At 31.1% G+C, this 15,763-nt stretch overlaps 1 protein-coding gene across 1 annotated transcript in view; it reads left to right on the forward strand.

The window, feature by feature from the left end:
* Positions 1-1,255: 1,255 nt before the first annotated feature.
* The window catches only part of LOC142318277 (meiotic nuclear division protein 1 homolog), a 29,089-nt gene continuing 14,581 nt past the window's right edge, over positions 1,256-15,763 (forward strand). Inside the window, exons 1-4 of the mRNA XM_075354844.1 lie at positions 1,256-1,394; positions 5,327-5,422; positions 8,741-8,877; positions 10,129-10,234. Of these exons, the coding sequence (XP_075210959.1) occupies positions 5,333-5,422; positions 8,741-8,877; positions 10,129-10,234 (333 nt within the window). The 5' untranslated portion in view covers positions 1,256-1,394; positions 5,327-5,332. The remainder of the gene's footprint in view (positions 1,395-5,326; positions 5,423-8,740; positions 8,878-10,128; positions 10,235-15,763) is intronic.

Here is a 15,763-nt window from a genome sequence, read left to right on the forward strand (position 1 = left end):
CATATTCATCATTTTTTTTATCTCTAGATCAGTTCTCTCATTGGTATTACTCTCCATTAAATAGAGAATCATGACTTTAAATATTTATTATGATGAGGTTGATTTATCTCATGATTATTTGCAGTTATAAATCAAATTCAAATTAATTTTTTAGTATTCAGTTAATGTATTCACATTTCAAATGTAAATACTCATAGAATGGAAAACATGATGACAGTCGGAAATATTTTACAACAATTTTACTTAATAATTTTATCAATATGAATTAGAAGTTTCAGCAGCTAACTATTTTTAAGCTACCTTATTGATATTATTAGATTAGATATTTTTAAAATTACCTTTTTATTGGAACTGCTTAATAATCAAAGCTAGACAACACCCCACACCGTCTCACAAAGAGACCATCATTTCATTTAGTCGGCATATGCGACTCCCTCTAGAGAACGGGGCGCATTTCTCCCTCCAAATAACTTTCTTTCTTTTTCCTGTTTAGCCTCCGGTAACTACCGTTTAGATAATACTTCAGAGGATGAATGAGAATGATATGTATGAGTGTGAGTGTAGTTTTGTACATTCTCAGTTCGACCATACCTGAGATGTGCGGTTAATTGAAACCCAACCACCAAAGAACACCGGTATCCACGATCTAATATTCAAGTCCGTGTAAAAATAGCTGGCTTTACTAGGACTTGAACGCTGGAACTTTCGACTTCCAAATCAGCTGATTTGGGAAGATGCGTTCACCACTAGACCAACCCGGTGGGTTCCCTCCAAATAATTAGGGCCCCGGTAGGCGCACTTCTGCTAGCCCATAGGTGCTGGTACCGAAAGGACTTCAGCGAATGGACTGAAGGGGAATCACGCCGGAATTACTAGGGTCAAAAGCATAGTCTCTCACGATCAGCGCCAGTAAATAAATTTCACGATAGTCCATACGAATAGGAACGCAAATTACCAAATCCGTCCATAAATAAAACTTCAAATTTATAACCGCCACTAAATAACCGATAAATAAAAAACGCAGGCTAGAATTTGGTGTGATAGGAGGATCCCCCACTAAAAGCTATGCATAAGAAAGATTGCTATGAATCGAATCGAATCGTAATTGAGAAAGATTTGGTTTCCCGTCGCCTATCCATTTCATTGTTAAGAATCGTAAAAAGAATCGGTTTCTCCTGCAAACCGATTCTCGATCTTTCGTTCAGAATCGAATCGAGGAACGACTCGTTCACTATTCTTCCCGTTACTACTGTAAACCTGGGTTGTTTTATGGCGGGAAGACTGGTATGTTGTTTGGATCCTAAATTGTATCTAGAGAACTTATTGTGGCTTTTCTTTGTTAAATATATTTTCGTAAAACTTTCGTTTGATCATATAACACCTTAAATTGAAACGTAAGTATTTGTTTCTTTTTGTTTTATAAAAAAGTCATTATCGTCCATTAACCTTCAAAGTTGTGTTTAAGTACATTTTATTTCTGAAAACTATGAAGTAGGCCACTATGATATAAAGTGTGATATAAATTCCACTGTGATATAAAGTTTTTGACTATTTTTTTATAAATAAAAAGCACAGGAAATTTTGCATGAGTCCAGTGATCTTTTAGTAGTGTGAAACAAACATTAGCAGGTAACCTGTTTGAAGTATGCTTAACTTGTTATCGTTTTTGAACCAGATCTGTGCAAGTGCAGAAATCAATTTTTGTGTACTTATCTTAGTTTTAAGATTGAATGAACTCTTATTTTAATTACAATTACTGAAAAACAATTGTCTATAATTTAAATTGCATTTAAAATGTCATAACAATACTAAAGGAACCATAATATTTATTTGTCATTATACCAAAATGAATCTACACGTACAATTTGATATAAATATCTGAAAATTGGGTATTCAGTATACCCTTTAAGGTTTTGTGATTATTTGTTACTAAATCATCCTGTTAAAAATATTTGTAATATTTCTTGTAACAATTATATGCTGAGTGTCTGTTTTAATGTTTTGTAATATTAAAATGTATTTAAGAAATATGATAAAGTATCACAGTTAAAAGAAACATGTACAAAAAGATAAATAATAACTACTTGAGGCCATTACTGGAAAAAAAATTAAGATTTGCAATATTACATTAATCTGTCTAATTTGAAAATACAATAATCAGACACATTATAAGGATTCGGACCTTGAAATGTCCATTTCTTTCAGTGAGATATCCACACTGACATGAATCTATTATAGTAGATTCACCTATTATGGTAGTAAATGATCCTTATGGGTATTATTAATTTTATTGTAGTTAATAAGTCAGTTTTATTCTTCAAATATAAATATTTATTTTATTCCTTTTTTTACTTAATGTTTTACTTCTTTGAATAATCATTCAAAATTATTTTAACAAATATTTTTTTTTTTAAATTGGTAATTTTCAAGAAGATGCTCAATCTGTAGTTAGTCAGTTGTTGTAGTTAGTTGTTAGATGGCGCCACTGAAAGGAGAAAATAGTTAAATTAAAATTATAATCTAACTTTATAATAAATAAATATAATCTAACCAAATGTAACCTAAGCTTGCTTCGCTCACTAATGTTGACTAGTGAGCGTAGGTTAATTTACATGTTTACATTATGCAAAATTACCGCATATAATGAAATCATGTAAATTGAGACTCGCATTTAATGCAGAAATACAAGTTTAGTTCTTGTTAAGTTATACAGTAAATGATTTATTAAATTACTGTACTCGGAAAATACTGTACTTTATTTTACTATTTTATTATTACAGTATCATTGTATTGTTTTAATCATATTACAGTACATTGTATGTATTTAAAAAGAAAAAAAATATGTACTATTTATTTTCTCCTTTCAGTGGTGCCATCTAACAACTAATTACAGATGAGCTGCGAGCATCTTCATGAAAAGAACTGAGAAATTTGTATTTCACAAAATTGGCAGTTTTCTCAACTAAGATCTTATAAAGGTTCAGACTGTTAAGACTCAGGTTTCATTTGCCACTTTTTTTTATTAAAAGGAGGAACTTTAAATTGTATTAAAGTAGGACTTTTAAATTTTAAAATAAAAATGTTCAGTTTTTCTCTTACTCTTTTTAAATTCTCACTTTTTTTATTAATCTTATTAATGAAGTTGTCTAACGCTGTATTCTTTAGTCAGTCTTGTTCCATCCTTCAAATACTCAACTTGTGTTTGTAACAAATGTATAATTAATTGATATAATTATGATACATATATGAATTACAAGTTTAAAGTATAATAGAAATAATTTATTTAATGTTTTAAATGTTTATTTATTTATACTTTTATTTATTTCATTGAACCAGCAAATAATAAATAGAATAATTAAACCTAACCGAGGTATTGAACCTAGGCGGCATATTATTCGACACAGACTAAGGAAAATTAAAAGTAAATGTTGTAGGAATATGGCATTTTTTCTAACAGCCAAGTTTTTCACTAAAATAAAGGGGTTTGTTTAACTGGTTTTAGTTTGCATACAGCTGTTATTTAAAAATTTCTACAGTATACTCTACAATATATATAACATAACACAATTCAACCTAATACAATTTATTGTATTAGATGAGTTACATAATAAACATTACATATTGATGTGTTTTTGTATATGTAGGAGCAGAAGTTCATATATATTATTCAAATTTAATGTATCCATATTTAAAATGTGTGGAGTAGGGAGAAATTAATGAAGTAATTGCTCCTGAGCTTCATTTATTACATTTTAACATCAGTTTTTTAACTAATTTCTTGAAATTTTAGTTAAAAAAGTAGCATGATCATTAGAACTACATAAGAAGCATAATCATTTAGTCAGAATATTCCGGTACTAAATAATATTGATGACAAACAAAATTGTCTTTATATAATTTAAATAGCCATATAACCTTTCACTTAAAAAAAAATCTAGCCCCAGATGTTATCTGGAAGCAGTTTATTACTGGAGCAGCAAAGGAACAAAATAAATTAAAAAAATGATGACATTTGTACATTTGATCATGAGTAAGGAAAGCTTTTTTTGAAGTTTTTTTTAGAAGTACACCATCCTTTTGAATGCATTTTTTGGGCAATAATGTGTAAAATTGTACCATTTTCAAAATTATATAAAAATTTAATGATTTTCTTACCAAGATCTGGATGTGGATTATCATGAAATTTGTCCATTTCAAGGGCTTCAAGAGCTTTTTATTGTCATCTGAATCTGATAGCTTCATCTAGTAAACTCTTTTGATTAACATCTATCAATCACCCATACTTATTCTCTACACCCATCTTTGTTGTTATTTTTAATACAATATAATCACTTCAATTTTTCTATTTATTTAACTTTAGCAACTACTGAAACATTACTCTTGTACATCAAATCATCTACTGTAGTTCTTCTGTAGGATCTACTGTAGTTTGTAATACATCTAGTATATTAGCAGAAATAAAGAAATGACCTCATCTAAATCTTGAATAATGATTTTTCTACCAACGGCTACAGTATCATCCAACCAAAAGAAATTGTTTCATGACATGATCACTGAAAAAAGGAATAATTGTATAAATAACTTGGCTTACAATTAACAAATTATGCAGTATTCTTCGCAGAGTTACATTCATACTGTTCGCCCACAATGAGAATAGAACTCTAAAGAATGCAGTAGTGGCAAGCTACTATCGTGTCTGTGAAAGAGAGAATAGATACAGGGGACCCACCGGGTTGGTCTAGTGGTGAACGCGTCTTCCCAAATCAGCTCATTTGGAAGTCGAGAGTTCCAACGTTCAAGTCCTAGTAAAGCCAGCTATTTTACCACGGACTTGAATACTTCGTGGATACCGGTGTTCTTTGGTGGTTGGGTTTCAATTAACCACAAATCTCAGGTATGGTCGAACTGAGAATTTACAAGACTACACTTCATTCACACTCATACATATCATCCTCATTCATCTTCTGAAGTATTATCTAAACGATAGTTACCGGAGGCTAAACAGGAAAAAAAAGAAAAGAAAAAGATAGATACAGGGGACTGCTACTTCCATTCGCATGCCTCCTACTGCAACTCTGTTCTCGTGCTTGCTAATCAATAAATTGTAGAATTTTTAATTTATAAAAATATATGGCTATAGCAGCATTTGCTCCTGATGTTTACCTAAGTGTTGTGAAAGAAATAGATTTTCATGACAAGAATCTGAAGAATTACAAAATTTTAGTCCATTTTCACATTAAACTAAAAATGTTTAACTAATTAATGCCTATTATTAATAGATAATATTAAAACTGAAGTTTTAAGAGATTGTTTTTTATTTTTCCAGATAACTATGTCAAAGCGTAAAGGTGTAAGTGCTGAAGAAAAAAGGACTCGTATGATGCAGCTATTTTATGAAAAAAAAGATTTTTTCCAATTGAAGGTATTAATTTTAAAGAGATAACTTTATATTGTGCTATGTCGAAACTGTACATGTTTCAAACTTTATCCTGGTTTTTATGAAAAGAATTTTGTACTGCAAAATATGACCTAGATCACAAAAGTACCAATTTATAAAAATCCTTGAAATATCATTGTGAAAACAACAAAAAACTTAGCTGTAAAATTTAATGTTCAGTAAATAAAATTTAGTGTTCAGATGCCTATTTAACTCTATACTTAAGCAAGTCTAAACTCAGTGTAAGAGTGTAATAAATTTCATAAAGGCTGTCTTAATGCGTGTGTTAAATTCAGTTGAAATAAGGAAGCAAGTTTCACAATTTGATACCACTGTATTCATTGCATTGAAGTTATATGGCATCTACTATAGGTGTATTTTGATGCTGATTTTATTTTTTTAAAGCTATATGATAAACTAAAAAAAGAAGATCTATAATTTTTAGCAAATCTAAACAAATACCAGAGGTGAGAGAGCATCATCAGGGGTGTAGAAGCTATTACAGCCAACTAATGTAATTCATTGGGTTAGCTTGGCTATGCAACCATCTTGCCCAATTCTAGTAACAATAAAACAGTTGCTTTATTGAAGTTTAAAGTGTGGCTTTAGTGGTTAAAGTTACAATAGGAAAAGCCTCATACTCTGTTAAACTCTAAATCTGATATTTAAGTAATAATTGATAGAACTGACACATTACCGAAATACTAAAGTATTAAATGTGGTAAGATGGTAGCTACTTCATTTAATCTTTATATTATCAATGACCCTGATTACTTAAAAAAAAAAGGCAGTCGTGGGACTGGCTGAGAGAAGTGAAAACTTCAAATAATGAATATACTGATTAGTGGTTTATAATTATTATATTTGATTATATTACTACTTCTAACTTGTGATAATTTTATTAAAACATATATTTAAATGAAAAATATTAACAATAAAATTTAAATTAATTTTATTTATTAATTATTGGTAACAATAACAAAATATTTACCTGTTAATTAAACTGTATTAAACATGAAATACATTTTTGATGTACTCGCTTTTTTATCCAGTATTCTTCACAAATATTGTAATATGTTACACTTACAATGAATTTAAACAATTATTTTTTTTTATTATTATGAGTACGTATTGAAATATTTCATATAAACAAACACTTTGACATATAATAAACAAACATTTCAATGTATATATGTATACAAGCACAATTGAGAAGCAACATGGTATGGACTAACTATAATTCACAGTCTATCTTTACCATATACTAATCTGCACGTATACGCATGAATGGGCATGTTTATTGAAAAAAAGAGAAAGAGAGCGATATAGAGGGAGAATTATTTTGAATCACTAGCAGTTTCTTCTCCCACCTCTCATCCTCTGCCCTCTGCTACTACATATTCAACTATACACTCATATATATGTATATATATATATATATATACATATATATACATATATATATATTTATTCTTGCTCTATGCCTTTTTCTCTTTCATATATATATATGCTTAGCGTCTTGCATTACATTACAAGATTTTGATTACGAGTCAGCGATTTTTTCTCCCGTGTTCCCATGTAATTTGTACGTACAAAAAATCCTGACTGATGCGCCTAAAGAAGTTTTCACTTCAAAAAATGATGTTTTGTAAAGTGAATTTACTAAGATTGTTACACATATATACTTTTTTCAAAAATTATATTTACCACTGTATCAAATAAAACAATTATCAAGACTCCAGTTTGATAGTCGAGTGAATCTTCGCAAAGAACAAATGTAAAAAAAAAAAAAACAAGAAAATGACAAGCGGGTGTTATTCACTGTAACAGTATAGCTTCTTATGAAAGATCACAACTTTTTGTTCAATAAAAAAACGTACACTTGGTAACTGGTAATATTGCTTTTTTATGCATTTTTCTTTATATAAAATCTATTTTCATTTGAAATATTCATTGAAAAGTTTTACATGTTTTTAATATTTTTTATATTTATCATCACGCAAACTGAATCTGCCATTTTTATTCTTCTTCGACAGTAAACCAACTTATGGTGGCGTTATAAAAAATAAATTAGGTTTCGTCTGTACTTAGTCATGGCGCAGGCTACAGTCACATCTTATACTCTTTTCTCATCAAGAAAAATTCAAACTTCTATTTTACCATGTACATTCCATCAGATGGTATAAACTATCAGGGCTTAGAAGTAGTAGAATGTATCAAAAAGATTTAATATAAGAAATAAAATTATTATAAAAATAAATTATATAATTTTTTTTTTAATTCAAATAATTAACATATTGACCACTTTGCTAATAAAATGTAATATTAAATGAAATATAAACCACCAAAACACAGTAAATAGATAAGTTATATCGCAAAAATCAATTCTTGGAAATTAATGTGGTAAGTTTAACTTATCTAATTACAGTGCTTTGGTGGTTTATATTTCATATATTAATTATAAATCTTATCCAACCTTGAAAACTCAAAGATTTTGTAGTATTTCATAGTATTATATGAAATTATAATTAATGTTACTTAATAACATTTTGGATTATTTGTGAATCAGTCATTAAACTTTATGAAAACAATGTTGTTTCAAATAATAACGAAAACTGGGTCCCTGGGTATGATTGTAAACTGTGCACCTTACACCCTGAAGATTCTGCAACTCAACGAATTTCTCAGGTAATACCATATTAGAAATTGTAGAATTGGAAGTAAATTGAAGTGCTGCTGGCCAAAGTCACATTGAATAAATTGGTTCTCCTATAAATCACAATATCTATCTAAGTGCTGGTGGCACAATTTCACTGCATTCTATTGCCAGTTATACTGTCTAATGACCATAGTTGTTCATACCACCTAAAATCTAAAGAATAAAAGAATTTGAATTTAAATGGTTATTAGTTCCTGAAAATCTAATGGGTTAGTTAAATATTTGATGGACGTACTATATAAATAAAATAATAGTTTTGCAGACATACATATGCAAGATATACAGGTTCCATCATTAATACATCTGTGTTTAGATACGTTGCCAAAACCATCTACTCACCTAGTTATCTTATTTAATTATCTGTGCCATATTTTGCTGTGAAAATACTGAAAAAATTTTTAAATGACTTGTGAAACCCACTTTTTAAAATTTTCTCCAAGGGTTTCCTCTTTGTAATAGATTTTATTAAAGTGCCCTTCAAATTCATTTAGTGTTTTATCCCAGATGAAGTTCAGGTAACGCAATGATCACCAGCAGCCAGATACTGCTGATAATTAAATCATAATTGTTTTTTTTTTCTTTAGGAACTTGAAAAGCTAGCACCAAAAGAAAAAGGAATAATTGCCCAATCAGTAAAAGATGTGGTACAGAGCCTTGTCGATGATGGATTGATAGATACTGATAAGATAGGTACTTCAGTGTATTTTTGGGCTTATCCAAGGTATTTATAGAATTATCACAAGTTATATTATAATTTATTCATTTAGAGATCATGTTATTCCACAATAGGCTGTTAACACAGTTACATTTCACTAATTAGTTTTGTCCAGATTTAAGATATTGATTCTAACAAAAAAGTTCATATCGATATAAGTCCTATTTTGCTTTGTTTTCCTTCTGGATGCAGTTTTGTGATTTTCAAAAAAAGATTACTTCTAAGGAACGGGTAAACCTACTTTAATTAAATTTGACAAATTTATGACTAGTGTCTTGTTCTACAAAATAAAAAATTTTGAAAACATCACCTTCAAAAATTTCAAAATGGCTACCATCTTAATTGTTTAATCTTCAATATCTTTGTAATTATTTGTCTGATAAAATTTTTTCTTATTATAAAATTTATTAAGCATTTTATAGCACTTAAAACATCACTGATCATCAGTGTACTCCTTGACTGTACAAGAAGAGAAATCCACAAACAACCTCAGGAAAAAACTTTCCTGACACAAAAGGAGTCTTCATATGCTTCATTATGAAGGTTCTTCATAATGCTGATTGTTCAAGGTCGTATGGACTCATCATGCTTTAACTGTTCAGTTCTTTACCCAACACCATGCTGACAGTTACTAATAAAATATTATGGGTAAACTGAAACTAATTAACAGAAGTTTTTGATGTATTAAGCATGTAATGTTCCTTAGTTTCGGCAGTGATCAGTTTAAAAAGAATTTATAACATGGCATTATTTTCTGTTGCATGCATTTGTATGTAGAGCATCCTTTATCATGTTATTGAGCAGTGATTTCCTCCTGCCTTTAACTAAGAACAGCATACTGACACTAGTTTACTACAATAAACTAGTGTCACGCATGCCATAGATTACTACAGATTCTTTACAAATTTCTGTTGATGTCGTATGATATCCATTCTGAAATAGAATGCAGTTAACATTTGTACTAGAGATGATTATTTAGTCAAAGAAATCTGTAAACTGATTGACATAAAACTCCAGTAAAACAGTAATAATGAACTGGATTATATTCACAAGGTGAAGGAAGACAGGGTCACAAGGGTCACAATTATATATAAGAAATATTAATTATTAATTAAAGCTATCAAATGTAAGTAAAGTATTAAATGTTAAAGATACTAATCACAAAAATTTCTAAATATTTTGAATTACAGTAACTTATTTAGATTTTTTTTTAATTCTGTGATAACTATTTTTCTAAAGTTATTCTGTTTGTTACAGCAAAGCTAAACATGTTAGAAAAAGAAAACTTATTGATCTCAATGAAAAGTTATTTGAATGTAACAAGAAGTTAAAACAAACAAGAGAAAGTATCATTGAAGCCAAGGTAATGTGTTACCAAAAGAAAATAAAAAAATATTTATATTTATAATTTGTTATTTTATGGCTTAGAACATATTTAAGCTGCAGTGTCAGTTTCTTCTTAAAGTATGAGGGCTGTTCAAAAAGTAATGGTAATAGTGACCCTGAGGGAAAGTGTGATGCAAAGGGTGTTAATACTGCATACCATAGTGTAGCCCATTCTTTTAGCCATCTATAATGATCAGTTTCAAATCGATTGGTACAATGAAGACATATGTGATGATTCGCATAACGTGTGTTATATATTCGCCTACCATGTTCAGCATGGATGAAAAGATAGAGCAGTGTTGTAACATGAAATTTGTAGTGAAACTCAGTGTCTGAGGCTTCAATCCATCTCCACAATCAATCATGGAGGATATTCTGTTGCCAGCATCACATTATTACCAACCCAGAAGGTATAATGAACATTGTATCACACATCCTACTAAAAGTTTTAGGGTGACTAAAATGCTAGCCTTCTCACTTAAAGGGCTCTATGGTTTCAGGGGCTCTATTGTTGTCGTCCAGTACTCTCTTTTTCTAATATTACTTATTTCTTTTCAATTCCTCGAATGGGGATTTTTCAATCAGTACTTTGATTTCAGGCTTCCTCTGTATTTTGGTTTCACTTTCCTTCACCTTCCTTTCCTTAGAACTGATTGAAGGTGGAGAAGAGCTTTTGTTTGTTCACATCTGCTTAACTGATTCACTTCTTAACCTTTCTGCTTCACTTCTTAATTGGTTTTGGACTGCTATCCGTGATTGATTGACTCTTCAATTTATGATTGATGATGCATTTACCATATTTGATAAGGCTGCCGCCATTTCAGAGATCATCTTTCGATTTAAAGTAACCTGTGCTTGAGAAGTGATCCTAGGCAATTTGTTAAGAACAATTTTTTTAACTTTGAAGTAGTTGACTTTTAAATGGTTTTTACTTCCTGTATTGCTACATCTTTATATTCAACAATTTCATTATCTTGTAGTGTGATGTCTATTACAGTTGACGAAATCAGTGGATTCCTGCATGGAACATCCAGATGTAATGATTCACCACTAGCAGAGATCTGTTTCTCGTGCATTGTACTGCTGTATGTATGAATTCCTGATATCCAAAACATGGCAATTGAGTCGGGATGGATAGATGGACCTCTATAGTAGGAGATTTAGCTTTTATTTTTTCAGAACATTTGGGTTTGTTAAACGCCAGGACATGCGATGCGGAAGGTAAAACTTTTCCATTGCATTGTGTGTTTAATTGTTGACATAACAGTTCCTTGTTTGTGAAGCTCCTGACAATTTTTTCTGTGCAGTTCAACAAGTTCCTGTTCACAACAACACCCTTGAAAATATTTAGCATATCATGTGGTATAATGTCAATATCTATGAGTCCCATCTTCTTCGCTTTCAGTAGCCGTGATGTCTGTAAAGGTAATTGACAATTCAATAACAGTTCTATGGCAATCTTCCTTGTCCTTAACTGGTCAATCTGCAGCTTCCAGGATCTCTCAAGTAATCAAAAGAATCTTAGTAAAACTCCCTTCTTTCTTCTTTATCACCAAATATTTTGGCATCACTTCACTACCTTTTGGTCAAAACTTAGTTTGATCCTACTTTTCAATACCACCAAACCCAACATTCTTCCATCGGTTTGTTTGTGAAGACAAAGGCTCTCTTGGATGAGGATTTTTATGTAGACCCTTTACCACAGAAATTGTGGAAGTTTAAGTTTCCATGAATAAAGAGTAACTAGTCAATATGTAGCAAATTGTGGGCGAAGAGGTGGTTTAGCATGCCCTGGATCACTAATTCTGCTTGGGTTTCTCCAGTCAGCTGCCTCCCATAGATTTAACCTGGGTTGGGGAGTCAGGTACTGCCAGACTATACCCCTGCTAAACTGACACAGAAGCAGGCAGGCTTTAGTGCCTGTTATATCAACATCGCGAACTCGCACATAGCAGTAAAGACTCCAATAGCCTTGTTCGTAAGACAATCCCTGCCAAGGGTCAAAATGATTGACTCGAGTTGAGCAGCACAAGACTTCAACAGAGGAAACTCACATCAGCTCACTTCTAACCCAGTTTCCACAATGGGAGGATGGATAAGCACTCCCCATCCACACTTCATCCATCATTGACAGAACAGAAATATGGTCATGTCCTTGCCGCCGCGGCAGGCAGCAAAATCGGAAAGCACTACCATGACCAGCTCTGGGACTGCCATTCCCGTACTCCACAAGGAGCTCCTGAGCATTAAAATTGCTTTGTTGGCCAGTGTGAGTGAAAGTACTGAAGTACCATGTTGTTGCCTGCCTTGAATGTGTGAGTAGATGTAACTGTACAGACGTGGGGTTGGTTTTTGCCCAAGGCATTATTATTATTATTTAATCATTATTTTAAATGCAAGATGGTGATTTGTTGTGATCAAGTGATTTTGTGCTCCATATATTTATTAAAACGTGTAGTGAAATTTTTATATCTTTTTAAGGTTTTTTGCTGATAGTAATTGGAATTCTTTTCATTGTTTTTTGGGCTGTACTTTTCTGTGTTTTTTTGTCCAGATAAGTACTCTGTTTACCATTATTACTGTTGACTAACCTTGATCATACATTATTAATGATTTTATTTACTGCTTATTCTTTTTTAACTTATTGTTCATTTTCTTTTGTCTAACTTTCTCATGTAGTTTAACTTTTAATACTGTTTATTGTTTTTTCAGAGCATTTTATAAAGAAATTTTTTTTAAATTTCTATAATGTTCAAATTTTACTCTGTTTGTTACTGTAAAATTGTTTACTACTAAATAACTATTTTATATTTTTATCTTTTTTCTTCTTTATTTTATTCTTTTTTCTTATTTAGTAGTTATTTAATATATCAACTGTCAACAAGACAACCAATCTTTATATTTGTCTATATATCTATATATTTTTTGAAAATACTTTTATTTGGCTCCTTTGACAGCCTAAGAAGGGATTCCTACTGCTCTTAACCTTTGAATTAGTTAAATATTATTTCTATTATTTTTTCTTTCTTTTATTTACTTTTCCATTGTTTTATATGACTAGAGATTTCTTTCTTGTGTTTTCTAATTGTTTTAGTTTTTAGTTTAGATCTTTATCGACTGTAGCTTAATTTGACAATGTCAGTGTCCCTTGTGCACTAAGTGATTTTTTAGTAAGCATAAATTCGTAAAATGTTTTATTTGTAGTTTGGGAATTGAGTTTTCGTGCTTGAAGATTAGCGATGATGAGCATGATTTGTACAAAAAATCTTTCTACAAATGTTTGACCTGCATGTCATGAAAAAGAGAATCATTTATAATGATGTCACCCTTGTAATGGGTAAAATTGATTCTATAATCAAGATAGATAATATTAACATTTGTGATAAGGTTTTTTATAATATCACCAACCTTTTAGGTCGTAATACCAGAGACAAAAATGTTGTTAGTAAAACTAGTGTGGATGATGCTTTTGATGGTGTCAATAAGACTGAACCGACTAAGTCATATATTGTTAAGTGGGATCTGTTTCATAAACTTATCGGGAAGGTATATTCTTTGGTTGAAAATAAGTCTAAATCTAAACATTAATACATTTAAGCATGTGATTTTAGCGCTAAGAAATGATCTAGCACTGACCAAAAGACATTAAAATTAAAAGCTGTCATTTTTAAAATGTAATTACTAAAGATAGTACCACTCCTACTATTGGTAATAAACAAAAAAAAAAAACAACTCAATATAATCACTTCATCAACTTATTCAAATACTGACAAAGTGATTAAGAAGTTAAAGTCTGAGTTGCACTCAATTGTTAATGGCAACTCTAGTTCCTCTACCAATGTGTATGAAGAGACTGGGTTAGCTTTAAATTCTCATAGGAGTGATAAAATCTACTCTCAGTTAATAGCTCTACTTCCTGGTCTACAGATGTCAGAAAGAAAAAAATTCTGAGTGACTGAAAGTAATTAAAAAGAATTTGAGTTCAAGAGAGAATGTTTACGAATGAAACAGAAAAGCAGAGAACGTTGAAATCTTGTGAAAGTGAAAAAGAAGCATTGTTCATCATTACTTGCTTTGTCGTCATGCAGGTTACCTCTTCAAAAATTAGAGAATTTCTAAACTTAAAATCATTGGGTTGCACTAGGCTGAAGACCAAATATGATTGATATAATTCCTTCACATTTCAGTCGCCGAGGCTGATTTTGCAACTCTTAATGTTTCTGAGAAATGGCCTGAAGCCATTCTTGTAGCTCCATTTTATGGTCCTGTAAAACAATATTCAGTTTATGTTAAAAAAAAATATCAGCAGAAAATGGCTTGGGTCAACCCTGTAATGAATGATTTAAAATTTTTTTATATAGATTGCCAGTGTGATGTAATTTCCCTTACTGAAACATGGCTAAATGATGAATTTAACAACTGTAGTTTAACAACTGAGTTTAACAACCTTTGAGACTGTTACATTGTTTTTAGAGCTAAGATCTACAGTCCTGGAATTTGCAAATACAGAGGTGGAGCCTTGGTAGCGAATAAAAAGAAGTTGTCAAGCTCAAAAACCAGGGCTTGAAGTCTGTTGATAAGTGTGAATAGCTGGAGTTCGCCATCCCTGAGGGAAAGAATATATTGTTTTGTTACCAGTATTTTACTCCCTCTTGCCCTCCCTGCTTGATTGATCAGCATTTGGGAAAAAATAATGATGCTGTAGATCATGAACTGTTTGATGTCATTATGTTGAGAGGTTTTAATGCAAGCAATATAAATTAGCAGGATCGTTCATTCTTTTTTAAAGTGTACTTCTGTGCAAAATGCAAGGTCAGCTCTGTCATCAGCTTATTGAATTTAATGGAGCTGTATCAGATCAACGTAGATGTAAAAGACAGATCAGTACTCAACTTAATAATAACCAATTGTTACACCAAAGGGTTGATAACAGTTTTGAATGCAGTATGTTATCAGATATTCATCGTAGCTCCTTAGTTGTAGGTTGGACTGATGTGCAATTGGTCAAGAACTTACCAAACTGTAAATATGATTTCTCAAAAAGATGATCTTGGCTGAAATGAGCAACTTTTAATAGCGATTGCAGTAATATCCTTAGCTAATGTGGAGGATGGAGTTAATAGACTACAAGAGGTTATTATTCAATGTCATAAAGTCACTAAAGCCAAGTAAATACCCAGGTTGGTGTTCTTTATTTCTTTTCTGGTGCCTAAAACTGAAGAAGAAGGCATACAAAAAATTATAAAATATTGGACTGAATGTCGAATATTTTTGTAGAAGGAAAGAAATACGACTCTTGATTGGATGTGATAGAAGAGCTTACGCTCTTAAAGCCGAAAAGGGTCTTTCAACCAATCCTGCCCAGTTTTGGAAATACTTAGTAAATACTGCTATGATTCATATGACACTGCTTACCATTTGTTGTTGCATAAACTGTCTTCGATTGGCTTCAGCAGTGGTGCTGTTTGTTTGGTTCAGTGTTTCTTACAAGACGGATAATTCAGTA

This window comes from Lycorma delicatula, chromosome 1, assembly GCF_047948215.1.
Source record: "Lycorma delicatula isolate Av1 chromosome 1, ASM4794821v1, whole genome shotgun sequence".
In the NCBI taxonomy this organism is placed as follows: Eukaryota; Metazoa; Arthropoda; class Insecta; order Hemiptera; family Fulgoridae; genus Lycorma; species Lycorma delicatula.